The sequence below is a fragment of the Excalfactoria chinensis genome, chromosome 1 (assembly GCF_039878825.1).
Source record: "Excalfactoria chinensis isolate bCotChi1 chromosome 1, bCotChi1.hap2, whole genome shotgun sequence".
Taxonomy (NCBI): Eukaryota; Metazoa; Chordata; class Aves; order Galliformes; family Phasianidae; genus Excalfactoria; species Excalfactoria chinensis.
In genome coordinates this window covers 175,638,169-175,665,994 of record NC_092825.1, presented here as the reverse complement: position 1 = coordinate 175,665,994, position 27,826 = coordinate 175,638,169, and the positions used below count along the sequence as shown (strand labels likewise).

The 27,826-nt window shown below is 38.5% G+C and overlaps 1 protein-coding gene across 1 annotated transcript; it reads left to right on the top strand.

The window, feature by feature from the left end:
• Positions 1–27,826, top strand: LOC140247310 (putative N-acetylated-alpha-linked acidic dipeptidase). Its single transcript, XM_072326832.1, has 19 exons — positions 1–175; positions 1,882–1,990; positions 4,320–4,506; positions 5,320–5,421; positions 10,350–10,475; positions 11,430–11,616; positions 12,463–12,556; positions 13,754–13,852; positions 14,650–14,735; positions 16,935–17,054; positions 18,346–18,428; positions 18,693–18,756; positions 19,291–19,358; positions 20,645–20,736; positions 21,544–21,634; positions 22,429–22,693; positions 22,787–22,868; positions 25,242–25,334; positions 26,389–27,826. Exons 1-19 carry the CDS (start codon positions 58–60, stop codon positions 26,576–26,578), a joined length of 2,256 nt encoding a protein of 751 aa, XP_072182933.1. The 5' UTR covers positions 1–57; the 3' UTR covers positions 26,579–27,826.

Sequence of the window (27,826 nt, the reverse complement as noted above, 5' to 3'; positions counted from 1 at the left end):
CCGCCCTCCCCCACGGCGGGGGCACTTCGGCCATTGGGCCGGGAGCGGCCGGCAGCGATGTGGACCTCGCTCGGCGCCGTCACGGAACCTGCCGGCCCCAGAGCGGCGAGCGGCCGCTTCTGGGCCGTCACCCTGGGGGCAGCGGTTGGGCTTTTCCTCCTCGGGTTCCTCATCGGTACAGTGCGGACTTCACCCGTCTTTGGAGCGGAGCCGGGCTGAGCGGTGGCCGGGTCGAGGGGGGAGGGTGCGGGTGTGGGGGGAAGCGCTCTTTAATTGAATGCTCCTTCTCCCACTGGGCTCAAGCAGGAGCGACTGCAGGTTGCTGACGGAAAACCTTTCCCCTCCCTCACTCCCTTTTCGTCCACAGATGGATCAGGATCGGGGTGGGGAAGGGGAAAGGGAAGAAAACAAAAGAGCCACTTGTACTTTGAAATGGCATTTGGTATATGCTGGGGGATCCTGGAAGGGCAGTGAGTCTGATGTAGAAAAAGCCCCGTGCGGTGCAGCCTGTGGGCTGCGCTCTGCTCCTCAACCTTCCTCTGCTTTGCCTCCCATCTGTGCAACTGCTACTGCGTTGTACTGAATGTGTGGAGTCCTCAGTGCTGGAGGGACATGGAGCTATTGGAGCATGTCCAGAGGGGGGCCACAGAAGTGATCCAAGGGGTGGGACAACTCCCTTATGAGGACAGGCTGAGAGCTGGGGCTGTTCAGCCTGGGGAAGGCTTTAGGGAGACCTGAGGGTGGCCTTTCAGTATCTAAAGAGAGCTAGGAGAAAGAAAGGGGCAGAATCTTTTAGCAGGGCCTGTGGTAATAGGACAAGGGGAAATGGTTTCAAACTGAAAGAGATTTAAATTGGGTATAAGAAAGAGGTTTTGTATTGTAAGAGTAGTGAAGCACTGGGGCAGGTTGCCCAGAGAGGTGGTGGATACCTTATCTGTGGAGACACTTGAGGTCAGACAGGATGGGGCTCTGAGTACCTGATAGAGCTGTAGGTGTCCCTGGGAGTTGAACTACATGGCCTTTAAAGGTCCCTTCCAACTCTAAAGATTCTATGATTCAATGTCTTGTCTCTGACTTAAAAATAAAAAACATATGTCAGAAACTTTGTAGCCAGGTGTTTCTCTCATCTCTTACTCTAATAATGCCTGTGTAGTAAGGGAGGGTTTCCGGAATAAGAACCAGAGACAGAGAAAATAGTTAAAAGACATCTGTTCCTTAAAAAGGGGCACTGTTTCCTTCATTTTTTTTTAAAGCTTCCATCTTTCTGAAATGACTGACAGCATCATGTTCTGGCGCTCAGGGAATATAGGAGTCCTCAACATCTCTTCATTTGGAGGAGAGGAGGCTTGCTCTTTATGACTCTCCGAAAGGAGGTTGTTGCTAAGTGGGGGATCAGCCTCTTTGTCTCAGGCAACAAGGATTGGATGAGAGGTAATGGCCTTAAGTTGTGGCAGGAGAGGTTCAGGTTAGATTTTAGGAAGAATTTCTTTTCAGAAAGTGTGGTGATGCATTGGCACAGGCTGCTCAGGGAGGTGGTGGAGTCACTATCCCTGTAGGTGTTCAAGAACCACAGAGATGTGGCACTGAGGGACATTGTGAACATTGTGAGAGTAGGCTGACAGTTGGACTAAGTGATTTTAGTGGTCTTTTCCAACCTTAATGATTCTGTGATGGAAGATCTGCAGTAAAACAACTGTGATTGGTATAGCACTGTATTTGCCTCAGTGTCCTAGCTAACAAGTACTGTGGTGCAGGACTATCACTGCCATTACTGCACTTTGTATCAAGTTGTGGCTTTGTGCTACGATGAAGAATGATGGTAAAATACACATTGAAAATCTTGTGATATTGAAGAAAAATGTATTTTAATGTGTTGTATAGGCTGGTTTGCAAAACCTGTAGAAGAGAAGACACCTTTGAAAACTCATGTGAAGATGAAGGCCGCATTTATGGCTGAGATGAAAGCTGAAAACATCAAGCGCTTTCTTTTGTAAGCAATGCGTAGGCTTATCTGTCAAAAATAAATAAACAAATACATAAAATCAGGAACCAGCCCAAAGATGCCACTAAACAGATCATATGTGTAGGTTCATAGGTTTCAACTAATGTTTCCCAGTAAGATGAGAGATACTACAGTCCATCTTGACTCCTCTCATTCTTGTTTGTGTTGCAAACACTTGGAGTCACTGTCAGCAAACTCAGTACTTAAAAGTAATTAAGAGCTGGCCAAATTCTTGCTCAGCAGCTGGTGAATGCTTGTAGTTCTCCCAGATTTGTGACCATGTTTGTGCTACTTGGCAGCATTCTGTCATGTTCACACTTCCATGAAGAAAGATAGTCCCAAGCACTCCCTCTCTGCACAGTGAACAGCTAGAATGGTTATCTTTAAAGCTGTAAAGGCATTTTCAAGACCATGTTTTTTCCCCCAAGAAATTATACATCTCATCTACTTTTTAGTAATTAAGTTATGTGATTTTAGCATTATTCTGATTCTACTTCCTCCTACAAACAACAGTGCTAACTTTTGTTCCTGAAAATTCAAGTGGTAAAAAATAGCCCTGTAGATTTTTAAAACCTGTTGAGTTACTGTAGTTAATTTCTTGATTTCTTAAAGCTTAGAAGCCTTAGCTACTAGGAAGCTGTTATTAATCATTTGTTTTAGGGACCTTGTAAGCAGATTTTCTACTAGGAAGGTGTGATATTTGTTAAAATAATGCATTTATTCAAGCTAGGAGTTGTAGTTTGTTGGTAGAAACTGACTTCCTATGTAAAGAAAATATTAAAGTAGCAGTGCTTTTAGAAGTAGACAGTAGTTCTGGATTTGCCTTTAATTCCCATCCTGATTAAGTAGCAGGAAGTTATATGTTACTGTAAAACCAAATTACAAAAAAAAACCCACCCATGTTTGGCTTATTGTATCAGACCCACGTATTTCACTTTAAGTGCACTTCCACAAACTATTGCAAATAAGCTAGCTGGAAAGTGCATTCTCTTTACTGCGTAACAGCCATATCCGGAGCTATGTAACATTGAAAACTTAAGATTTTTGCACTTTTCAACCTGTGTTTTGGCTCCTATAACACCAACTGTTGCTCAGCAGCTTTGTAGAAGCAGCTCTCTGCCCTCCAAACTTTCTATCTCTGTGCCAACAGGAAACATTGTACCGCATTTACTGATTTGCAGCCAGTTCTGTGGTGGAATACACAAGTGCTTAATCACTACTCAGAACTATTAGTACAGACAGTCAACAGATTGGAGAGGAAACTAAGAAAAACAAAGTTCTATTAAATGGGGGTATAACACAGGAGAATACTATTGCATAACTCAAATTGTAATGAAACCCAAAAAATGGTGCCTTGACTGTATGATGAACAGTGCAGTACAGAGCTGATAGAAGCTGTTGATACTGTCAGAAGAACATAGCTGCGTAAAAATCAGAAGTATATCATTCTTCCAAAGTACTTTGCTGTTTTTGGTAACACTCACTGGAACTTAAGTAAAATTTTCCCAACTTTATACCTCGTTCTTATCTGAGGTCTCCTTTCCTTCACTTAACACCACTTGGTTCATGTGGCGTGCTGATGGCATGGCCATAGAACAGGATGAGGACATAATGATGACAATCTCATTCAATGGAGGCTTCTTTAAGTCAGTTCACTACTGGTTTTTCTCAGTAATCTGGCCAAATTTCATTTCCAGACTATGAGTTGCTCAGCATTCCTGGTATCGTACACTATTTGTTATTCAGTGCACATATCTCTTAAGTCACAAGCTGCTGAGTTTTTCTGTTCTTTGTTTGTAAGCTGCTATGAACTCACACTCTTATCTGCCAACAAAACATGCTCAGAGTCAACTTTTAGATAAATCAGTATTTTTGCTAAAATTAATTAAAACAGTGGGATCTGAGAAGACTACCCAGCTAATTAAATGTAGGGATCACAGTAATTATGCACATTTCTAAACTGAACACCTAGAAGTAATTATGCTCCACTATTTTACTGCTTTACAAGGAGGGCCAGTCTTACGAAGAGAAATGACTGGCCTTTGGTTGCCCAGAAGACAAGGAATATAGCAAGAACAAGACCCCATGACTGATTTTGTACCATTCTTGCTAGGCTGGATTGCTAACAAGAAGTAAACCTATGACTGAAACCCTTTGCCTCAAGTTATGTGTATGGCAGACAAAAATATATGTGCTGAAGAATCTTGGTCTTGATTCAGTTTGGGTACATCTAGTTATATCCAGGTGATGTTTCCAGCAGGGTTAAGATTATGTGTAGCAATGTCTGATCCTGACCAATTTCTTCTGTTTCTTCTAGCAATTTTACACAGCGTCCTCACCTTGCAGGAACAAAGGAGAATCTCCATCTGGCACAGCAGGTTCAAGCTGAGTGGAAGGAGTTTGGTTTGGATTCTGTTCAGTTGGTTCATTACGATGTCCTGCTCTCTTATCCCAATGAAAATAAACCCAATTATGTTTCAATAACCGATGAGCATGGAAATGAGGTACTGAAAACACCTGTTTTTGCCAACAGTGCAAAAAATCACCTTCATACACCTGGGAAGACTGGGAGGGAAAGCTATGCTCTGCTCTGTTCATGGTGTGGCACCTGATCCAAAGTTCATGAAAATCAGTGGTTCAGCTTTTTTTTTTTCTTAATTTATATATATTTGTTTCTTCATTTTCATGCCAGGAATACTAATAACTACCCTGCTTCACACAGCTTACTGAAACACATGGATGAAAGGAAAAGTATGTATTAGAGCTATGTTATATAATTCAGTTGTTCTAAAATTGCTGTTATTTAGGAAGAGGAAATCAACCATGGCTAGCATCATTACTTGCATTGAGTCATTTTACAGTATCAGTGATTGTGCTAAATTCAGTTCCTTGAAGACTGCAGAGTTTATGCCTCATGATACACTGACACAAAATCAGTTCATTACAGAGCAGCTCTACTGCTCACTGAAGGTCCAGGGATGAGCAGAATGCAAACATTTTTTTTATTATTGTGATCTAACCTTCTCTTACTTGCTATATTGAGACCTCTTTAAAGGAAACTGTGTTCACATAAACAGGCTTTTAGCACATAAACTGTGCTAAGAGTGCCAGTGAGACTATCAAGATCACATACCTAACTTGCATACAGAAAGCGTTAACTGTTGCTTATTAAAGTTTTGGTCACACCTCATTTTGAGTTAAAAAAAAAACAACCTCGAGTCATTTAAACATAAATGCCTGTGAAATGTGCCTGCATAAACAGTACTTTTTTTTTTCATATTTCCTGGTTTTGTTTTTTGTTTCTTCTTTCCCACTAGGTATTCAACACATCATTATCAGAGCCACCTCCTGCAGGGTATGAGGCTGTTGGAGATGTGGTGCCACCCTACAGTGCATTTTCGGCCCAAGGAATGCCTGAGGTAAAAAAGTAGAATAGTAAAAGAGGCAGACATAGAAACAGAAAGAAGATAGTATACTGGAGCATAATGTAGTGTAAAATAGAATGGTATAGTATGGAATAGGATAATGTAAAATTCCTGGGTCTTAGGCTGTGTGTGTACAGACCCTGACATAGTACCAGTAAGAAAAATGAGCCAGTCCTGATGTTGTAGGGAGTTTTACAATGGAGCAGTGTTGAAACTGAACCATAATGCATACATGTTATTTTTTTCCCCTCTAGTTTGACTTAAAATTGAATTGTTTTGCATTTTCCTAAAAATGTAAAAATAAATCTTTCATTTTATCCACTTCTTTAACTTCTCCAGATATCATGTGAATAGTCACTGTTCTTTCCCATCTTGGTGATCAAAATATGACATATTTAAATAGCCAATTAAACAAACTCATTTTCAAAGTGCTGTTTTCCATAGGCTGCCATACAGGTGTAGCTGTGCAGTGTGCCGTGGCTATTGCAAATGGCTATTGCTGGCATTTATTTTTTCTCTCTTGCACAGATGGCACCAGCTGACAAGCTGTCTGTTCTGAAGCTGGCCTGTGTAACTGTTTTCTATTCTGTGATCATTAATTGTTTCAATACATAATTTGTAAGAATAGGAAATATTTTTTTTTCTTGCTGTCCCTTCCATGTCTGTACATAGAATAACTAAGGTGGGGAGAGCCCTCTGGAGGTCATCTCATCCAAGCTGTCCTCTAAAGTTGGAGCTGACTTTAGAATCTGCTAGCAGTATTAAATTCATATACTTTCTTAAGTTTGTTAATAAGCTGTGCAAGCCCAGAAAGCAAAAGATATCCTATATTCATACTCGAAAGAAGCTGGAGAGCCAGGCAGATAACCTGTCTCCTAGGATATGAGAACTATGAGTTTCAAGTATCACAGTGGGAATTTTGGAAGGCAGTATAAGGTAAAATCCATAGATTCTGTCTTTCTGTTTTAATATCTCCACAGAAAGACAGAATAACTTCACTGTTTTATTTGATTTCTAGTGAGCTACAGTAAATGATGGGATACAGGAAATAACAATAAAAACAAGTTTTAAAAGATGCAGCTGCCTTCTTTAGAAAACGGTTTTATTTGAATTAAATAGGAGAACATTGTTTCTGAAAGAAACAATACCTAACAGTCAGATTGTCTTTTCAAAATATATTGCTTATGTTTCCCTTAATGTGTAATAGTTTGATCAAAGCTCCAGATACTGGTGCTGTTAGCCGCAGCATTCTTCAGTAAATAGTTGTTGCAGCTCTACTGCAAATAGCAGGAGGGAGCACGAATAAAGCTCTGCAGTGGGAATGTTTTCTGCATTCTGGGCTCATCTGAGTTTTCCCATATCTTTTTATGTTCTTTATGTTAAAAGCCATTTCATTAAAAACAGAACTAGGCTGTGGAGAGAGGTTTGGAACCTGCCAGTTGCATTCATCAGTCTTAGGCCTTCTGCTCTGAATTTTGGAACACTTCCTGCATAAAGCTCAAAGTTCGGTGAAGGGAGAAGGCTGTCAAGAACCTGCATGTCTGGGTAACTGTAGTCTCAAGAGTAGGACACCTTCTGGGAAGTGGGAAGAAATGGATCAAAGTTCTTCATGCTGAGAGCAGCCAGGAGTTCAGCTTTCTTATTTTCTGTGTGAAAGCTCTAATCAGGGAGCTGCAGAGGTATAGTTAGACACTGCTAGCAACATTACTGCTTCCTGCAGTAATAAGTGGTAGTGACTGATTTTGAAGGTTATATCCTGTTGGAGTGGGATGGTAGCTTCTTACCTGCTAGAGTGAAACCCTGCAGAGATTTAGAAATATCTGCTGCTCATTTCTGGTTCTCAGTAGACGTAGTATTGTCACAGGGTTATCTGGATTTATCTGTCTTCATGACAGGAAGACAGCAGGCTGTCTCGCTCCAATTTATAGGAGGGAGAAGAGGTGCTTTGATATATGTATACCCGGTGTGAGATTAAGAAACAGTGGTTCAAATGTTGGTCCGAACAGTTTATTACAAACCTTAATCAGGGAGATGGGGAAGGGGAGGATGGATGATTTAGGGCACTGGGGAAGGAAAGGCAGGTGATAGAAAAGACAGAAAAAGGCAAGAATTGCATAAAGCAGAGATAGTCACCACCAGGATCCAGCAGCAGTCCCATTGTGAGACATGAGCAGCGGCCAGTCTTGGGCAGCAAGCGAGTAGCAGGAAGAAGCCACAGGGTAAGTCCAGGAGCAGGCAGCAGGATTCAGGTAGCATGTCTGGGAGAGTCTGTCAGCGAGCAGGAATTCTGCAGTGAGGGATCCGATGGCAGACACCAAAACTCATGGCTGTTAATCCCTCTTTTATCCTCTTTTTTCCCTGCCTATGTGACATCTCTTGGCTTGAGCAAATGTCATGTGAGTACCACCTTAGATGGCCATCTTCCTTGAGATAAGTCCACACAAAAAAAGACCTCTTCACAACCATTAAGCTGTGGCTTTTCTCTCTCTCTTGCCCCTGGCCTTGTCCATCTTTGTCCCTTAAACAAAGGATTTTGCAACCCTTGCTCACGACTTGTCCATCAGTGCTCTCCAGACCAAGGATTTCTCAATCCTTGTCCAGGACTTGCTAGGACTTGTTCCATCTGTGTCCTTCAGCAAGCTTTGAGTCAATAGCATAACAGAACAATCTCTTACGCAGGTCCACTGGCCCAAAAAGGGGAGGGAGGGGTCTCAGAGGTTTATAGGCTGCTTCTGTCTGGTTCTGTGACTAATGGGGCAGGAGACCCATGGATCCACACCCTGGGAAAGGGGAAAGGGGTGGGGTGGGGAGATGGACCGAAATACAGAATAGCAGCAACGATCTGAGGAGGAAAGTTAATTTACTAAATACAGTATCAGAATGCAAGATAATACAGTATAATACAGTACAGTTGGAATTGAGGCTGTTAAATAAAATGAGAGAGACAGTATCTGAAACTGAAGGCCTTACTTTGAATTAAAGGTGGAATGGCTGGTGAGCTCACCCACATACTGCGGACAGTGAGAGAGAGAGAGTCCTGTGATTTACGGGTCTTTCTTTTCCCTCTGAATGCACTGTCTTCCAGGTTACGTAGTTCTTCATATATTTTGACCAGGTATCCAGAAGTCAGTCTTTAATAGGCTGAGCTTTACGTGATGTGATGATGTGGAATACCAATAACAAAAATCATAAAACTATGACAAGTGTACCCTGGTCTCAGATAGAATATATGTTTCTTCTTTGTGGTCTATTTCAACTTGATTCCAATAAACAGAGGAAAGAAGTAAAGTTTTGAGTAGAAATTTCTTTTCATAGAAATATTTAGTAGAAAGCTTACACAGTGGTGACATGAAGCCATGTTCTTACATGCAGTAATGTTGGTTTGGAACATTAGCATCATATATAGCAGTAAAATTTCGTTCCTTCCTTCTTTTCTTTTTAAGTGACTGGAAAAATGCCTCCATCTAGTTAATGATTGTCACAAATAAGGTCTGTGCTTGAGAACTGAAGGTCCGGACAAGACATTTTATGAGTCTCCACTACATTCTCGTAGCTTTCATTTTGAAATACTTTTTAGATAGCAGCTTTAAAACATGAGAGATTTCATCAGATTAGTAGGAAATTAAGCAGTGACTAATTGTCACTGCTGTGGTGGTGAGGCACTGGAGCAGGTTGCCCAAAGAAGCTGTGGATCCCTGACCCTGGAGGTGTTCAAGGCCAGATTGGATGAAACCCTGGGCAGCCTGGTCTAGTAGAAGGTGTCCCTGCCCATGGTAAGGGCATTGGACCAGGTGATCTTTACGATGCCTTCCAACCCAAAACATTCTATGATTTTATGACAGTTGTTAGAATTCCTTCTAAGAATTATGTAAGCCATTTTACATTTTTTCATTTGTCAGAAAAAAACAAAAACAAAAACAACACCTAATAGTCTTCAAATTAAGGTATTATATATGAGATATTCTGAAATAACTTATGTTGAAACAGAGGACCAAATTCCACTTTTGCATGATCTAAATACTCTATAGAAGTGGTCTTGACTTCAGTGGGATGATACTTGGATTTTACTGAGAAGGAAATCTTGTCCATAAATTCAGAAGAAAATACCCAAGAATAATCCTTTTGCTTATGAGTTATTATCTGAATAGGAAGTTGTATAATTTTAGCAGCTCTGAAACTGCTTTATTTAAATACAGTCCCTCTTATTTCAATAATTTAACCTAACTGAGTTCATTTCCCCTAATTTAATCAGAAATTGCATTTTGAGCAGAATGCTGATGAAGTCAGTACGGTTAAAAGGACTATACCTCAGTTTGTGAGGACATGCTGTGTGCTGTATTTCTAGGCCACCTGAACATTTGGTAACAGAGTGTATAGGAGATTTAAGCTTATTCGGTTTTGAAATTAAATTGAAGATCTCTCTGGAAGTGTGTGGTCATACAGAGAAATGCACTTTGGGAAGAGTCATTTGTCACCTAAGTTGTTTAGCTGTCTGAAATGGCAAGAACATTAAACTGGCAAGAACATTAAACTGGTCCTTCAGTCTCACCATAGGCATTTATTCTGAAGTGGGCAACATGTTTCTTCCTAAGATGGTTTTGGGATACCTCTAGCTGTCCAAGGCTGACTGACTAGAGCTTAAACAGACTAAGCTTAAGCAGGAGAGAAGAAAGGCCAATGCTCTGAGCGTTTACTTCCAGTTTCTGAGTCATATCTTATGCTCTCTATAGAGGCTTGAGGTCACACAGCTTTTTATATTATTGTGAATTAATGAGTAGTCACTTAATTACCTAGTTGTCTCTATCAGAGAAGAATTCATATAAGAACCAGTCTTGAAGCTTATTGTTCCTAGCCTATTGTCTTGCTAGATCCCATTTTCCTGTTATGCTCATTGACATTCAAATTCTATTTCCTTCCGTCAGGGTGAGTTAGTGTATGTCAATTATGGCCGCACTGAGGACTTCTTTAAGCTAGAACGTGAAATGGGAATTAACTGTACAGGAAAGATTGTTATTGCCAGATATGGGAAGATCTTCAGAGGAAATAAGGTAATGACTATATAAAAATGTTATTTGTGCCATCCTTTAGTTGATTTCTAGAAACTGAAACTCTTAACCAAAGTCTCCTCAAGCTTGTAGTGTCATTGAGGTTTTCATAGAGGTGCGTTCAAAGAAAATTATTTAATAGGAGATATAAAATATGTACTTGACATGTATATAATACATCTAAAGAATAAAAGTGAGTTGGAAAATGTTACATGTTTTAAAATGTATCTGCTTACTATAAATTGTTCCAAAATGTAGCTAACAAACATGCTCCAGTAATACGCTCTAACTACGAAATAGTTCGTTCTTCCCAATTTGTTCAAATGTACCTTAACATAATTTGGGAACAGCTATATTTTGAATCTCTCAGTTACATCTGAGTGTCAAACGCTGAATATCTTCATTGGAATAGCAGAATTTATTATACAGTCTTAAGTAATCTTCTGGCAGAAGAACTCACTGGTTTACGTGTATGCTATCTTCACCAGTGAAAAGTGAATTGTAGCTCTTAACTCTAGGTCAGGTAACACTGTTGAATTTTTATAGGCTGCCACTCTTAAAGATACTATCTGAATGGAAAAGACTTAAACATTATAGAAGAATGTGAATCATTTATTAAAATGAAATACATGTCAGAATTACTTATAACCAGAGGTACAGGCAGTTGCCATTTAGTTTGGAACTGATATGTCCTCACTGACATAAAGGCACGATACGTTCACTCTTAAGGTGGTGTTTCTAACAGCTGTTTATATTGGTCTGCAAGTCTCCTGCTTCTCTATTTGTGTATCTAAATGATCTTTTTGACACAAGACAAGTATGGGACCTTTACTTAACTAAAGCAGTGTGAAAGGTTCCAAGTTATAATCATTGTGATTTATAATACTTTCTTTTGCCCCTTGAATGCTTATGTCAAGCTATAAAGGTCTGGATAGAAACCAGAGATGTGCTTTGCAGGTGAAGAATGCTGAACTGGCAGGTGCCAAGGGAATTATTCTCTACTCAGACCCTGCGGACTACTGTGCTCCAGGAGTAGATCCATATCCAAATGGCTGGAACCTTCCAGGTGGAGGAGCCCAGCGTGGAAATGTATTAAACTTGAATGGTGCAGGAGATCCTCTGACACCAGGCTATCCTGCAAAAGGTGAGATGTCTGTTCAGTGTTCACGTGCTCCCTAAATGGGTGCTGAAAGTTACTGTGGAGCTCAACATTTGTATGTTTCCAGAACAGTTACTAAGAAGAAAGCCTTCCTCAACAAAGGGCCCTGTGAATGCTGTATTAAGGACAAAATTCCATCCTGTTCCATAACCTACTAAAAAAAATGGCTTCCAAATGTTCATGTTTGTCTACACTGTGAAAATTTAGACTCTGATTTCTGGAAACAATAATAATTGTATTTGAATTGTGTCTTGTCTGAACAAAATCTAGACCTCCTTTTTTTGTTGTTGTTGTTTTTTTTTTTGTTTGTTTGTTTTTTTAATGAAAACAGCAAAACGAAATATTCATTAGTCTAGAGTGTAAGACTGTATCTGAACCTCTGGCAGATGCCCAGCTCAATGTTCCAGACATTAGGCTATGTACTCAAACTTCAGTCACTCAGTGTTCCAGACATTAGCCTATGGGCTCGCACTTTAGTCTTGTTTTATAGCTGTTTTTGGCTTTTTTTCTGAAGTTGCTTCCCATGAATAGAAGTATTTCTGTATCATTTCAATGAAAAAAAAAAAAAAAAAAAAAAGGATTAATAAATAATTTTTAAATCTCCATCCAATTCTGAATGTGTAACTGTAGATGTTGTGGGAGAATATTTTTTAGTGTTGTTTTGAAAATGTGCAGATGGAGCATAAATAGTGAAGTCACCGAGGAGATGTCAGCTCAAGTTAGAGGGAAGTTAAATGATTCTCTTTGAGTCCTGTGTTAAGACGGTGCTGTGAAATGTACAGATTCCTTCAGAGTCTTCTAAATACAGAAATCCTCATCTTTGCCTTTCAGAATACACCTACCGGTTAGACAAAGCCAGTGGTGTAGGTCTCCCAAAAATTCCAGTTCATCCCATTGGCTATCACGATGCTGAGTCATTACTGCGGTAAGTATTTGGGAGACATAAAGAAGTTTAAAGAGACAGTTCAGTGACAATGAGAAGAGTGTTTGGAAGGAAAGGGAAAAGGTTTTTTCACTCAATGACTTCTGTAGTTTTTGAAATCCTGTTTGTGATTAGGGATCTGTAGATTTACATATATTGCTATGTACCAGCTTCATGCAAAGCATTTTGGAAGGGGCTGTTTTTAATACATCAGGTATTAACTGAAGTAACAGTGATTAGCAATCAGGTACACTGAAGTTACAGTGTAACTGTAGAGAAAAGAACTTGTGGGTCTGCTTGTTTTGTGAAAAAGACCAAAAATAATGTAATTTGAGTGTCCAGGTGAATAGTTAACTATATGTCTTTGATGGGACAGTATATGTACTCTCTTGTAGTTATATGAAGCAATATGTTTTCTCTCCTTATTTGTATTATATTGCATAAATGTGAAACGATGCTAGCAAACTAATGTACAGATACTAGAAAAACTCTGGAGTGATGAAAAGTATTTAATAGATATCTATATGTGTTTGCATACTAAGTATTCAAGTGATCTGAACGCAGGCTCCTAGCTTTGCAGAGGATGGTATTAACATTCATATTTACATTAACAAAACATACACACTGAAAAAACTAAGATGCAGTAGAGTTTGCAGGTGCAGCATTGCCCTTGCACATTCAGCTTGGAACAAGAAAAGATGACTTGGTCGCATCATATTTGTTCAATTTTAGGCATCTTAAAAACACTTCAGCTACGTCTATGCCGCCATATTAAATGTTGCCCAGAGACAGGCACTGAAAGACAATTGTCTGTGCTGTTAAACTGTTAGAATGGTCCTAATAACAATCTCCTGAATAAACGGCAAATGCAGTTCAGAGCAGTAGAAAGTTCCAAGGACCATTTACAATGAACAGTTTATATGCAAAACCCTTGAAAGCAAAGACTATTTTCCACTCTAAACTGTCTTCAATGCCAAGGAACAGGTCTTCTTGTTAAAATACTAGTATTAATGTAGTTAAAAATGAAGATTAGTTACCCATGAAACCTTATGGTACTAAATGTTTAAGACAGTGACCATCACTGTGGTCTATATTTGAATGGTTCTGAGCAAAATGTGTTGGTTTCTGATTCCTTGTTTGTGTTTGGTGCTATCGCAAGATGATTCTAATAGTAATACTGTGTATTTCTTTTCGTAATAGTAATATGGGAGGATTTGCACCACCGCATAGTAGCTGGAAAGGAAATTTGAATGTGTCTTATAATGTTGGTCCTGGTTTCACAACAAATTATTCTACAAGGTAAGTTCTGTTTCATAAGAGAAACATGCTTGGGATTGAAGAAAAAATTGGTAGAGCAATAAAATTTACTGAAGGTATAGCAATTGAGGTTATCTGCACTGTTCCTTTGATTTTGACCATTTCCTGGGCTGAACATGCTTTTTGTGCAAAGCTTCAATAGATTCACATCTAATTGGGCACATATGACTGAATTGCTTTAGTTTCAAGCTAATCTTGAACCAATTTCATTTGACTGCCATCTAGCTTTTGGCAAGCTATTAGATTAGACAGCTGACTTTTTGAGAGCAGAAACCATATATTTGAAATTCTTGTTGATCTTGCTTTTGATCTTACCTATTTCCATGCATAAAACCATATTAACCTGCATTTTTAAGATTTCCAGAAAAAACACTGGAAGTGCAGTGTCATTTTTATTACCTCAGATTTGATTTAAGTAAATAATTTCAGTTTAGGATTAATTCCAGGCATTTCACTATTGACTGAACTACTGTATTGATTTCATATGAACCATTTGACCTTTTGTCTTTTAGTCCAACCTCTTCCAGAAAAAATATATAGGTGTCTTTGAGGATGAGCAGTTGTACCTCCATCTGTGTTGTGGATAAACAGAATCTCTATGACACAACTCAGTTCATCTGATTTTCTGATGTCTGAAGTGCCACATCAGTACAAACACATAAACTGTGCTGAATTCACTGCAGTTTGTTCTGCATGCTTTTTAAAGGTGTTGATGCCTTATTATGTAATCTGGATATATATATATATTTTTCCCTTGGATTTTCTTCCCAATGCACCAGAAAGGTAAAAATGCACATTCATAGCAACAACGAAGTAACAAGAATTTACAATGTGATTGGTACCATCAGAGGCTCCGTGGAACCAGGTAAAGTCATTTGTCTTCAGTGGACTAACTAGAAAGGGGAAATGAGGAAGACAATAGTTTTCTCTGAAAACTTTTATGTGACACTTGGTGTTGAATTTGCTTTATTGTTGTTGCTTTATGTGATACTTGGTGTTGAAATACTTACTGCAACAGATTTCATACGGTTAAGGGTATAAATGCTGAGTTCAAAAGGGGGAGTCATACACTAGACAGAAATATTTGTCTTCGAACAAGTAGTTTTGCAACTGAAGGAATGCTCTGAGGTGGATATTTTTGCCTATTAACGAGGGAATGATAATGCCAGTTGAAAGAGTTCAAAACCAAGTGGAAGTGGTTCAAAAGCAGATTTTCCATTCCATCGTATCCACCACTGTTGCCTTATTGCCTGTCTCCTAGTGTCCTCCAGCCAATGTTATATTTACACTATAAAAAAGCATAAATAGAGACATCCCTAGAATGATATATTCATTTAATCTGCAACTGCAGCCCTTTCCTGTACTCTGAAACATGACTGCTAACCATATTATAGTATCACAGCTATCTAGTCTGACTTTGATCATATTAATTGCATTTCCATCACATTGAACACCTTTTTATGATTGACTATATACATACTCATGGAAATACATACTTCAGTGCTGGCAGTCAGCATGATGTACAGAAATAAGCGCACTATTGTAAAATGTGAAAAGATACATCTATTTTCAGAGGCAAACCACAGTATTTCTAATAGTGGAAGTAATATTAAGAAATTTAGATCTTATGTCCTATGAGATTGAATTATTTTGCAAGCTTTTTAGTGCTGTCTGACAATGCAGAAAAATGTCTAGATATTAAAAATATCCTTTAGCTTTACATTATGTGTGATACGAACTAGTAAGCTTTGTTACCTGATATCTACATGAAAAACTGGAAATAAGTTCCAATCACACTATGTCCAGTTCTGAGTTCCTCAGTTCAAAAAGAGCAGAGATCTTCTAGTAAAGGTCCAATGGGAGGGACACAGAGATGATTAGGAGTCTGGAACATCTCCCATATGAGGAAAGGCTGAAAGACCTACACCTCTTCAGTCTAGGGAAGAGAAGGCTGAGAGTGGATCTCATCACTGTTGATAAATATCTAAAGTGTTGGAATGAAGTTGATGGGGGCAGGCTGTTCTTCGTGGCATGCAGCAATAGAAGTGGGGGCAATGGGCAAGAAACTGAAACACAGGAATCACAGAATCATAGGGGTTGGAAGTGACCTCCAGAGATCATCGAGTCCAACTCCCCTGCTAAAGCAGGTTCCCTACACCAGGTTGCACAGGTAGGCGTCCAGGCGGGTCTCGAATATCTCCAGGGAAGGAGACTCCACAACTGCCCATGGCAGCCTGTTCCAGTGCTCCATCACCCTCACCGTAAAGAAGTTCTTGCGCACATTCATGCAGAACTTCCTATGCTCCAGTTTCTGACCTTTTTGCCCTTGTCCTGTCTCCACACACTGCTGAAAAGTCTGGCCTTGCCACTTTGCCTCCCACACCTTACATATTTATAGACCTGGATCAGCTCCCCTCTCAGTCCTTTTCTCAAGGCTAGACAGACCCAGTTCACTTAGCCTTTCTTCACAGGGGAGATGCCTCAGGCCCTTCACTATCTCTGTGTCCCTCTGTTGAACTCTTGCCAAGAGATCCCTGTCTTTTTTATACTGGGGAGCCCAGAACTGGGTACAGTCATTCAGTTGAGGACTTACAAGGGCAGAGAAGAGGGGGAGGATCACCTCCCTCGACCTGCTGACCACACTCTTTTTAATGCACCCCAGAAAGCCATTGGCCTTTTTGGCCACGAGGGCACACTGCTGGCTCATGGCCAACCTGTCATCCAGCAGGACACCCAGGTCCCTCCCTGCAGAGCTCCTCTCCAGCAGGTCATCCCCCAACCTGAAGGAATTTCCATATAAACAAAAGGAAGAATTCAGTGTGACAGTGATGAGCACTGGAGTAGGCTATCGAGAAAAGCTGTGAAGTCTCCTGGTTTGAAGATACTCAAGACCTATCTGGACACCTTTCTGTGTCACCTGTTACGTAGGGTACCTGCTTTAGCAGGGGATCTATGATCTCTAAAGTTGCCTTCCAGCCACTACAGTTCTATAATTCTGTGTGTGATTAACCACACTATGGTAGTAAAAAAGTTTTTTTCTGAGTAAACTTCCATATTTTTCTAGATAGATATGTCATCCTGGGAGGCCACCGTGACTCGTGGGTATTTGGTGGCATTGATCCTCAGAGTGGAGCAGCTGTGGTTCATGAGATTGTGAGGAGCTTTGGAAAACTGAAAAAAGAAGGTAATTGTCATGAAGGAATAAAGCATACCAAAAATACTGCTTTCAGCAGTGTCTGTTGATGTCTCTGAGATTCAAGCATGTGTTTAAATTTAGGTTTTTTTCTCTCTGATCTTTCAAAGAAGCATATTGCTCTGCAGCTCTTAATTAATCACACTTACAATGTCAGTATCTCTGTATTACATCTACTCAAGAGAAAATATACCTGAAGAAAAGCAAAAATCAAACCATAAGTTATGAGAAGGATAGTAAAATAAATATGTCATTCAGATAAAGATGATTGCTGTTCATTTGACATTGATCATACTGGGTGTTTGAATGATGCCGTGGTGAACTGATCAATAAATACTTAAGCACGGCAGCACTGAAAGTCTTCCACTCGCTTGACTGGTCTGGAGACAGACCCAAATATGAATAAAGTCTGTGTAATGCAAAGAATGAGCTATACAAATATAGTAGTAGGTAGTGGTTTTAAAAATACATTTTGCCTAGTTATATTATAATAGGAGAATAATATTGAATGTACCAAATTTCTGTTGTTGTCAGAGAAAATGCTATCACCCTCCTTGGTATCTCATGCAAAGAAGCTCGGATATAACTCAAGTGGTACACTATAGGAACTTCCTTTGTCTTGCTACTGCATTATAAACCTATTAGCATTCCATTTTCTCCCCACTCCCTTGCAATTATTGAATGTCAGGGGACACTCTTTTCAGTGCAAGTTTAAAATTAAAAAGGGAAGTTGTAAGGTGGCAAACGACCAAAAGATTCCAGTATCCTACAACTTTGTGCAAAGATACAGAGGCGAGGCAATAGAGCCTGCTGCATTCAGCCTGGGTTTGAATGAACTGTAGGACTTCAAATCTTTGTTTTGAAGGTGATCTAGAATAGAAATCTGGTATTTGTAAAAGAGGTCAAAGAAACTGAGAGTAGATATGACAACTTTCCAAATTCAACTTTTTTGTTGAAGTGCAATTGATTTACAGCGTGCACTAAGTTGAAATGAGCAAAAATGAAAGCTTTCAAGAATTTAAGCAAATACATTCTTTTTTCTTGTTCACTTCTCAATTTTAGAAAATTCTGTTGAGCTGAGAAGAAGTGTACATTTTTGGCACAATATTAAAGTAGTGGAAATGAGATTGCTAAGAATTAATAAAGCATTGTTAGATTAGGTTACAGAAAGTTAAATTTAATGGTCATGTTTTTCCACAAATCAGGATAAAAGATGAACACCTCAAAAACGACATGAGCAGTTTTTATTTTGGTAATTCACTTCTATGGTCTTTTATTGCAGGATGGAGGCCACGGAGAACAGTGATATTTGCAAGCTGGGATGCAGAGGAATTTGGCTTGTTAGGTTCAACGGAGTGGGCTGAGGTAAACCGATGTTGCTACAAGACAAGTTTTCACAATGGAAAATCTTCAAGAAATCTGTATAAGAAAGCAGCACTGCTTCTCTCAGTTGCTCTCTCTCTGTCTTACAGAGTTTTTCTTACAGTCTGTTTTTCTTACAGAATCCTCAAGGTAGATCTACTCAGTGCAGTAGATTGACTTTACCTGAAACAGCTGTTACTTCTGTGATCAGAAAAATTGTTCTGAGGAAAAAGTTTATTAGCATTTTCTTTCTCTTTTCCTTCTCAGGAAAATGCCAAACTATTGCAGTCACGAGGAGTGGCTTATATCAATGCAGATTCCTCCATTGAAGGTATATTGTTTTGCTTGTATTTTATTGGAATAGAGATGGTATGTACGGATGACTAGGAGGCAGTTTGACTTATAAATCTGTGAAAACCTTAACAGGATAATGTTGTTGAGTTAATCTAATAGTGGATGTGGAAGGAAATAGTGACCCAGAATTGTAAAGCATCCTTCAGATATTCCATTCTTGTTGCTTTAGGGAAGAAGTGCCTTATAGCAGCTACATTATTTGGGGAGTCACGGTGAGCAACAAGTGTTGTGCCTCTGTCAGCAGTTCTGTATCAACTCAGTAGGGTCTACATCCCCTCTCATAATGTTTGTAATCAGCATAGGGGCATAAGAAAAGCTCTTGTAGTTGCTTCAGATGTTGGTCTATAATTCATCCTAACTAGGTCACAGGAGAAGAACCCCTCTATAGGAAGAATCAGTTTGTTCCTTGTAAAGTGTGTAGTTTTCTAATGTCTTCCTTTTTAACTAATAATGACACAAGGACTCAGTTGAGTAGAACTTCCTTCTTCATATGAATATTTCTGTTTTTCAGGAAACTATACGCTAAGGGTGGATTGCACACCACTGATGTACAGACTGGTGTACAGTGTAACCAAAGAGGTAACATTGCTTTGAATATTTAGCCACAACATTCACTGTTCATTTACTGGATGGGGCTTGGTGCATAAAATATGATGTCATGTTACTTTCTTTTCTGCCAAGGTAAAGAAAGTATAGTAACTCAACGTAGACATTTTCTGGCAATTGAAAGACAACAAATGCAATTTAACTCTGTTAAAATTAGACGCCCAGTTAAAGATATTTCTGTCTGGAACTGTGGAAGATCACCTGCAGTTCCCATGGTAACATGTGCTAAATGTGGGTGTTCAGAACTGCAGAAAATCAGGTCATTAGAGCCTCACTTTGGACACCAAAGCCATCATTAAACTGTTGACCTAAATACCAGTAAACATGGTTGCATAACCCTTCCTTGAGCTGGAGGGCAGCAACAAAGGCTGATTAATACATGTTACTGCACCCTGTTGGTAGCTGGTGTCTGAAGAAATCACTGATCAGGAAGGAGGTTCTGTAACCCCATCCAAAATTAATCTGTGGCAGAAAATGTTTACATGCTCCTTTAAGCAGTTAGCTCCATGTCCGTATAGCCAAGCATATTTTATTTTTACTGCTGTTGTTGAGTCATCCTTAGAAATGTAGTAAAACAAAAATAGATAGCAAAAAAATTTAATACAGTAAAAGAAATGAAACCTCATCTGCCCATCAGTGAAAAGAAAGATGAAAAATATACAGTGTTATTGTGCTCAGTAATCTGGGAAGTAGTCTGAAAATAGTGATAGGAATGAACTAGATAATACTTCTATACTTCTGTAGCAGTAATAATGATGGAAGCACTCAGTGCTGCACACTTGATCCTTCTAAGGTCACTGCTGCTTCCATGGAAATCCTTGCTTTGAACTAAAACAAGGAAAAGAACAATTTTAAATTAAACCAAGACAGAACTGTTTGAAATTTCCTGCCAGACTGAAGCAAGAAGCTTCTTTTTTTTTCCCCAATATTTCTTGTGTGTTTCGTATTTAAATTAAATGACTGAACATCTCATTAAAAGCATCAGAAAGTAAATTTTGGCGTGAAATGTTCTGCTTTCCTTGTGTTTTCTTTCATCTAAAGTTACTTATTTTTAGCAAATAAATTATTCCTTTGAAAAATGTGCATTTAAAAGTTTGAATTGGAAATGTAGAAAGGCTGAGGGATTAAGACTTTTATTTATTCATTATCCTAAGCCATAGGCATCAAGTAATGCTCAGTTTTAGTTTCACTGACTGGTAATATTTAACACTGTACCTTTTGTCTTTTTTTTTTTTTTTTTTTCAATATATATTTTCTAGATACCAAGTCCTGATGAAGGGTTTGAAGGAAAATCGCTTTATGAGAGCTGGTATAAAAAAAATCCATCAACAGAATATAAGGAGGTCCCAAGGTAAGTGACAAAAGAAAATGAAGATAATGCCAGAACTTACTGCAGCTTGTCGATGTGAGTTTTAAAGAAACACCCTCTTGAAAAACTGAGCACTTGAATGAAACAGTGTGATTTTCAACAGATACAGATTTCAGAGTTTGATTGCAGCTGATGTATTGTACAACACTTACATGTACTTGAACTTGTAGCATCAAAAGGAGGCTTTGTGAGTTAAAAGTAGTGTTGGTGTAGTTTATAGAGATGCAGACATATAAAAAGGTAGGATGTGAAAGCCAGTGGCAGGAGCAATAGACGGTAACACAATAGCATTCCCTTGCAGTTGCTTCCAGTTTCTTGGCAGGCCTCTGAATTTCTGTGGCTACAGAGCGCACCAATCAGGTTTTTGCAACACTGTCCTTTACAGATTTACTGAATCTAAGAAACTGATTCTCTTATGTGAAGCCATGCTGGTACTGTTGTGTTTCCTCTCAGATGAGAGACTGGAAATAGTGAAAGTTTAACAGAAAGAAGGTATTTGGGTCTTCTCAATTATTAAAGGCAGTGAGGTAAATTTTCCCCTTTAGTGTTTTCTCTGTACTGGTTCTATCCTCTTGAGAATGCATTTATTGGTAAGAGGTGAATACAATTCAGGGCTTCCAGGGAGTTTGTGGTGTACTGAAAGAAAGAACATGCGAGGGAAAGATTATGAAGTGACTGTAATTGGAGAATAAATAGCTACCATCTTAGTACTTGGAAACAAACTATAAAATGTATTTTAAGTATTGTCACTCAAGGCAATGACTTTTTTTCCTTCTTTCTTGTTAAAAGAATAAATAAACTGGGTTCTGGCAATGACTTTGAGGTCTTTTTTCAACGTCTTGGCATCGCTTCAGGCAGAGCACGTTACAGTAAAAACTGGGTAAGTCTTCATCTTAGTAATTATATCTTCCTTGCAGTTGCTTAAATAATAACTGTAAATGAGCCATTCACAGTGGCAGCTTTTTGGAATAGTTCAGTTTAGTGTGTCAAAGTGGAGTCTCAGTTCCTAACTAGAACTCTATTTGCTACTACACAACAAATATTTAATAAAAAGAAATTGTCAACTTGGTGTCAATCAGACAAGAGAAGAGGAATTTTATTCAGAGTAAGTGGATGCACTTAAAATTATTTAGGGTTCAGAAAGGGTTCAGATGTTTATGATGTCTTTTAAATGAATTTTGGTGGTTTATGAAGCTTTGAATTCAGAAATTATTCATGCTTTGTGAAGAATATAGGGTCGGCTTTGATTCATTGTATGAAAACAACTAAGAAGTGTTTGAGAAGCAGTCTATTAAATTCAGTCTTTTCCTGTGAAAAAGCATAGCCAAAGACGGAAAGAAAAATAACTACTGAGATCCAAAGGGAAGAAGGGCAATTTCACATTAGTGTAGACAACTAGAAGTTGTGTCAGTTCTTGGCTACATTCTTTAGGCCCAGTACCAGGTCACTGGAGAGAGCACTTCCAGGTAACTATTTCAGCATAAGCTGATGTCTAAGAGCTTCACCATTGAGCAGTTCTTCCCACGTGATTGTCCATAGAGGCTATGGAGAAGTAGTGTGACCTGAATACTTAACTTTACTGTGCCTTAAATCCTGCAGCCAAGGTTTTCAAACAAACATAAAGTATCTGTAGCTGATTTGAATAATGAATTTGTTTGATTTTGTTTGTTTCAGAATGTAGAAAAATACAGCAGCTACCCAGTTTACCACAGTGTGTATGAAACCTATGAAATTGTGGAAAGATTTTATGATCCCTCCTTCAAGAATCATCTGACGGTAGCTCAGGTACGGGGAGGACTGGTGTTTGAATTGGCCAACTCTGTTCTACTTCCTTTTGACTGTAGAGATTATGCATCAGCTCTGAGCAACTATGTTCATATCATCTATAATATGTCAAGGAATCATGAGGAAGAACTGGCAACATACAATGTATCCTTTGGTAGGTACAGACTTTTAATTTCTCTGTTAATAGTAGTGATGCCTTATTTTAATTTATAAAGCCTTCCAATTCCTTCCTTTCTGCTCCCTCCAGATGCTCTCTTTTCAGCTGTGAAGAATTTTACAGAAGTTGCTGATAGCTTTCATGACAGACTGCAACAAATAGATGTCAACAAGTAAGTTTAACTGTTTTTTCTTCCAGCCAAGTCTTCATAGTCTTCTGGGCTCAGAGGGCATTGTCTTTACTTGCTTGATGACAAATGGCTGGTGTTCATTTGAAGTCCTTATGGGCTCTTGTCTTTAAGGATCTGATTATTCTAAGAAACAGAATATGGAAGTTTTGAACTAGCAGACATCAGAGACACTGGAGAGCCTGGAAATCTAGCCATTTTCGCTTTGAAAAGTGTCGAAGGTAATGAATGTCTGTTCTGCTCAGGAGCAGCACTTGGATAGTGCATGGTTGTGACTAGACTGGTGCATAGCACAAGCAGAGCCAGCACAAGAGAGACACTTCCAAGTGCAAACATTGTAGGATTTTGTTACTGGATTATCATTAAAGAGCAAATGTTACCTTGTAGCCTGTGTTTGCCAGCCACTGTAGTTTTCAAGACACCAGTCCCACTTAATGAAAAAAAAACAAACTGTACCATGATCATAGATACGGAAAGCTTTTTGATAAGCTTTCCAAAAATTCTGTGTAGCACCAATGCCATTATTTATACCGGGCATGATTTTTAATTTGTTTTTTGTAGGCCATTGTAAGAACAAGAAACTATACTTCCTTTTATATATATGTAGAATTATGTTACATTTCATGGGAAGAGTCAAGCTTAGCCAGGGGTTTGCCCTTATCAAAAATATTAAGAATAAAAGCCGTATTTTTAATGGTGGCAACTTTCAAGAGAAATAAATATAGAGTTTATTTTGTATGTAAGATATTAAATTTATGGCATATGTCATATATATTACACTTTTGTGGGCTTCATGTTTCTATGGTGCTTACATCATGTTATTTGAATAAAGGCTAATTTGCATAAACAGAAAAAGTGACTTTTAAGCTAGAATGTAATTTCACTTTCTGTTTTGCACTCCATTTACAAATCATAACTTCCCTCCCAACCCTATCAGATCTGTTCTGCCTTAGTTATTTTGATTTTGTAACTCCTGTCAGTTACCAGGCTTACACATTTATGAATTTCAATGTATTTGTTTTCGTAAATCACTAAAATGTGTCAGCAAACATAGCTGAAGTTTCAAAATAGATATAGAAAAAAACACTTCGCTGTTAATCTCTGTGACTCAGTAACAACTTGATAATTCTGCAGCACAGTAGCAAATAAGAAAGTTCAGTCCAAAATGATTTTACTGATGGTTAACCTGAATCTAAATATGAATTCAGCCAGCCAAAGTCAGTTTCCATCTATATAAGTGAAAATTTGAAGCAATTTCAATGACAGCTGTAGAATTATTGAAGGCTTACAGTGATACAAATTTTACTGCTTTTTCTTGGTAAGTACTTTTGAAGATTTACAGTAAGTAAGTTACTTTGTATGTGAACTATCAAACCGACATATAGTCAGCATATTCTTGTTCACAGTTCTTCTATTTGTTAAGCATCACTACTATGCTCAGAGCTATTCAAAGCACACAAAAACAGATGGTTTCTGCTCCAGGGAATTTGCAGGCTGCTATCTGAAAAACAAAATTCTTGGATGACTCAAAAGATGATTCTAATGTTCCTGTTTCTCAGATGTGATTTTATATAAACATTAATGTGATTTTATTGAAGTAATTGGGTGCTGACTGGCTTTTTGGAAAATGGAGCTTTCTACAAAAGAAGGGAATGGTCTATCTAAGCATCCTAAGAAAAAGGAGATATGGGAATAAAATAAAACATGAAAGAAAATACCTGAAAGTCTGTCTTCTTTGACAGTATTCCTTGGTCTGTAGAACCTTTAAAAGATCTACGGGTCTTTTAAAGCTCTCCTCTGGGGATACCTCACTGTGGTGTTCTGATAATTGAAGGGAGCATATAAATGGGAGGGGCAATGGCTGTTTACAAGGGTAAATAATGATGGGACGAGGGAGAATGGCTTTAAACTGAGACAGGGGAGGTTTAGGTTAGAGATTAGGAGGAATTTTTTCACACAGAGGGTGGTGACGCACTGGAACAGGTTGCCTAATGAGACTATGGATGCTCCATCCCTGGGTGCATTCAAGGCCAGGCTGGATGTGGCTCTGGGCAGCTTGGTCTGGTGGTTGATGAGCTTGCACATAGCAGGGGGTTAAAACTAGATGATCACTGTGTTCCTTTTCAACCCAGGCCATTCTATGATTCTATGATTTATACACCAGACTGTCTCACAGTATAGGACAGTGTAATTTGCTTGTGCAGGTTAGTTGTCGTGATCTGTCTTCTGTGGACTGTGGTTCAAGTTCAGCATCCTGGATCTACTGTTCTTCATGTATCCAAAGCTGCGTGCATCATGGCATGGAAAGAGTAAGCAAAAATCTGTAGCTGGTGTATTCTTGTGTTGTTCTCTTTTCAGCCTACTTGCTGTCAGAACGTTAAATGATCAGCTCATGTTTCTAGAAAGGGCTTTCATCGATCCACTTGGATTACCTGGAAGGCCATTCTATAGGTAAGAAACAGTTATTTTTCCACTTTCTGGCTGGAGTATTATATGAGAATTTATTTGTAATTTATGGATCTCTGAATGAATTTGTAATGACTTTATTGAACATAGTAAAAGTATATCAAATAGGACAAATAAGATTGAAAGGGAAACGGTGCTAGGGAAAACTTCACTGAGAGACTCTAGACAGAGTGAGAGTCTTGCTGTAAGAGTATTCAGATCAATAAATCAATTTCCATTGATCTTAGTGTGCTTCTAATCAGATCAAAAAGTTTGGCCCTGGTCCCAGTGCATGTTCTCTGATTAAGGATCTTTAGGAAGCTGTGTTTCGGAAGTGACATAGGGTATACTTGAAACATCTAAAATTTGACCCATCGTAGCAGATCAGGCAAGGTAGCAAATAGGTTATAGAGGGCAGTCCTTTGGCAGCAGTGAATTCTTTCTTCCAGTTCAAGAAATAAATTTTGTTTGAGAGGCAGAATAGTCAAATCAAGCTTAGCTTTTTTGTCCTTCTACTCTACGTTCTGAATAGTAATCTTTCCAAGAAAAAGTAACTGTGGTGTAGGGAGCCTGCTTTGGCAGGGGGGTTGGACTCGATGATCTCTAGAGGTCCCTTCCAACCCCTACAATTCTGTGATTCTGTGATTCTGTAACTGTAGAAAGAGAATATAAGATCTGTAGTCCTATGACTCTCATGACTTCTGATTAAAATTCTCTTGAGAACTCCGTGTTATTAGAACATCAACTTCCCTACCTCAAAGCATGTCTGTATCTGTCAAAGATTGTGTATATCTGTGAGAAAAGATGCTGCCTTTTTTATTTTAATCTTTCCCTTCTGAAATGAGAGAAAGTTAAATGCTTAGCTACTAAGTTGTAGAGTTTGCATGGAATAATATAGCTCATTTAATTTTCTTTCTTCATAGACTGTAGGCATTGTTGCTACAGTGACAATATTTGTTTACAACTTCAGTGTCAATTTGACAAAGAATGTAGAAACATCACATTTATTCAGAAAAAAAATATTTTCCTAACACAGAATATTTTTTTCCTTTAATTACAGACATGTTATCTTTGCTCCAAGCAGCCATAACAAGTATGCAGGAGAATCATTCCCAGGGATCTATGATGCCATGTTTGACATTGAAAACAAAGCTGATCAAGATGAAGCCTGGAAAGAAGTTAAGAGGCAGATCTCCATTGCAGCCTTCACTGTGCAGGCAGCAGCAGGAACACTGAAAGAAGTAGCATAAATATCAACGTTATTGTCAATGAAGACTATTGATGACAGTGTGCAGATGCATCAATATCAGAACATGAAAACATTAAGACAAATACTAGAAGTGCCACAAAACCCAAACGGTCTTGTCACTTGCAATTTATACAACAAAATGGAATGCATTTAGCACTGTAACAAGGTAATGATGATTTTCATTGCACACGCTCAGGCTTTAGATAAATACTGAAGTGAGAGTCTACATAACAAAAGAACGTATTTTCTCTGCTTCATATTTTAAGGATCTCTAACCACTGGATTTATTTTAAGAGCTCTGAAATCTTCTTGCTTCATTAATTTTTTTACTTTATATTTTTTATCTTTGAGTTGCATATTTGTACTCCGTGATAGTGTTTTCACTTTTCTTTTACATGAAGATGGAAGATTCTTTTACATATGAAGATGGGAAAACTGTCACATATAGTGTGAGGAATGTATTATGATCATAACAAATCTTGGACTGCCAGCCCAGAATACTCATCTATGATGTCCTTTTCTTCACATGCTAAGTCTTTCAGCTGTTTGCAAATAGATTTAAGAAGACGTTTTTTAGTCACTGGAGTGAAAATTAGGTGATATATCTTATGAGAAAGTTAATGATCTCACAAAACATGTCCTTCAAGATGAAGACCTGGTTTTATACTTTCATTCCAAACATACTTATATTTTGACCATATCACAGCATTATTAATATGAAGACAATCAGAAGAAAACCAAATTCATCATGTCCTTTATGTTAAAATTTACTAAATTATTAAAAGCACCATAGAACCTGTGTTTCTGATTTGGGCATGCAGCTTACTCTTACACCAAGCTGCTAGATGGGACAACTGAAATCAGATGGAGAAGACTCAGAAAACCAGGTCAGTTTATCTGACAGTCTGCCACTGCAGGAATTAATAAGCTCTTTGATGGCAAATAATTCTGTGAAATTTGATTTGCTATTTCATCTGAGTCCTCCACCATTTCTTAGAAGATTCATCTGTCATCTGGTGGATTTCAGTGTCGAAGATTTTTTTTATTTTCCATAACAATTAATTAATTCTTAAAAATTCTTTAAAGCCCTTTATTGTTAAATCATTTTACTTGGCAGTTGGTCTTTCTCAAAATAACCCAGTTTATCAGGTAATGGGAAGTGCTCTTGCAACCACAGTTATTACCCAATTACTTACACATTATTATGGAATTGATTAAAGCTGGAATAAAGACATGTTCTCCCAAATCT

Coding starts and splice junctions, on each gene's coding strand:
- LOC140247310 (XM_072326832.1), top strand. CDS start 58: ATGTGGACCTCGCTCGGCGCCGTCACGGAACCTGCCGGCCCCAGAGCG. Junction 176..1,881: donor CCTCCTCGGGTTCCTCATCG/GTACAGTGCGGA, acceptor TGTGTTGTATAG/GCTGGTTTGCAAAACCTGTA. Junction 18,757..19,290: donor TGCAGATTCCTCCATTGAAG/GTATATTGTTTT, acceptor TCTGTTTTTCAG/GAAACTATACGCTAAGGGTG.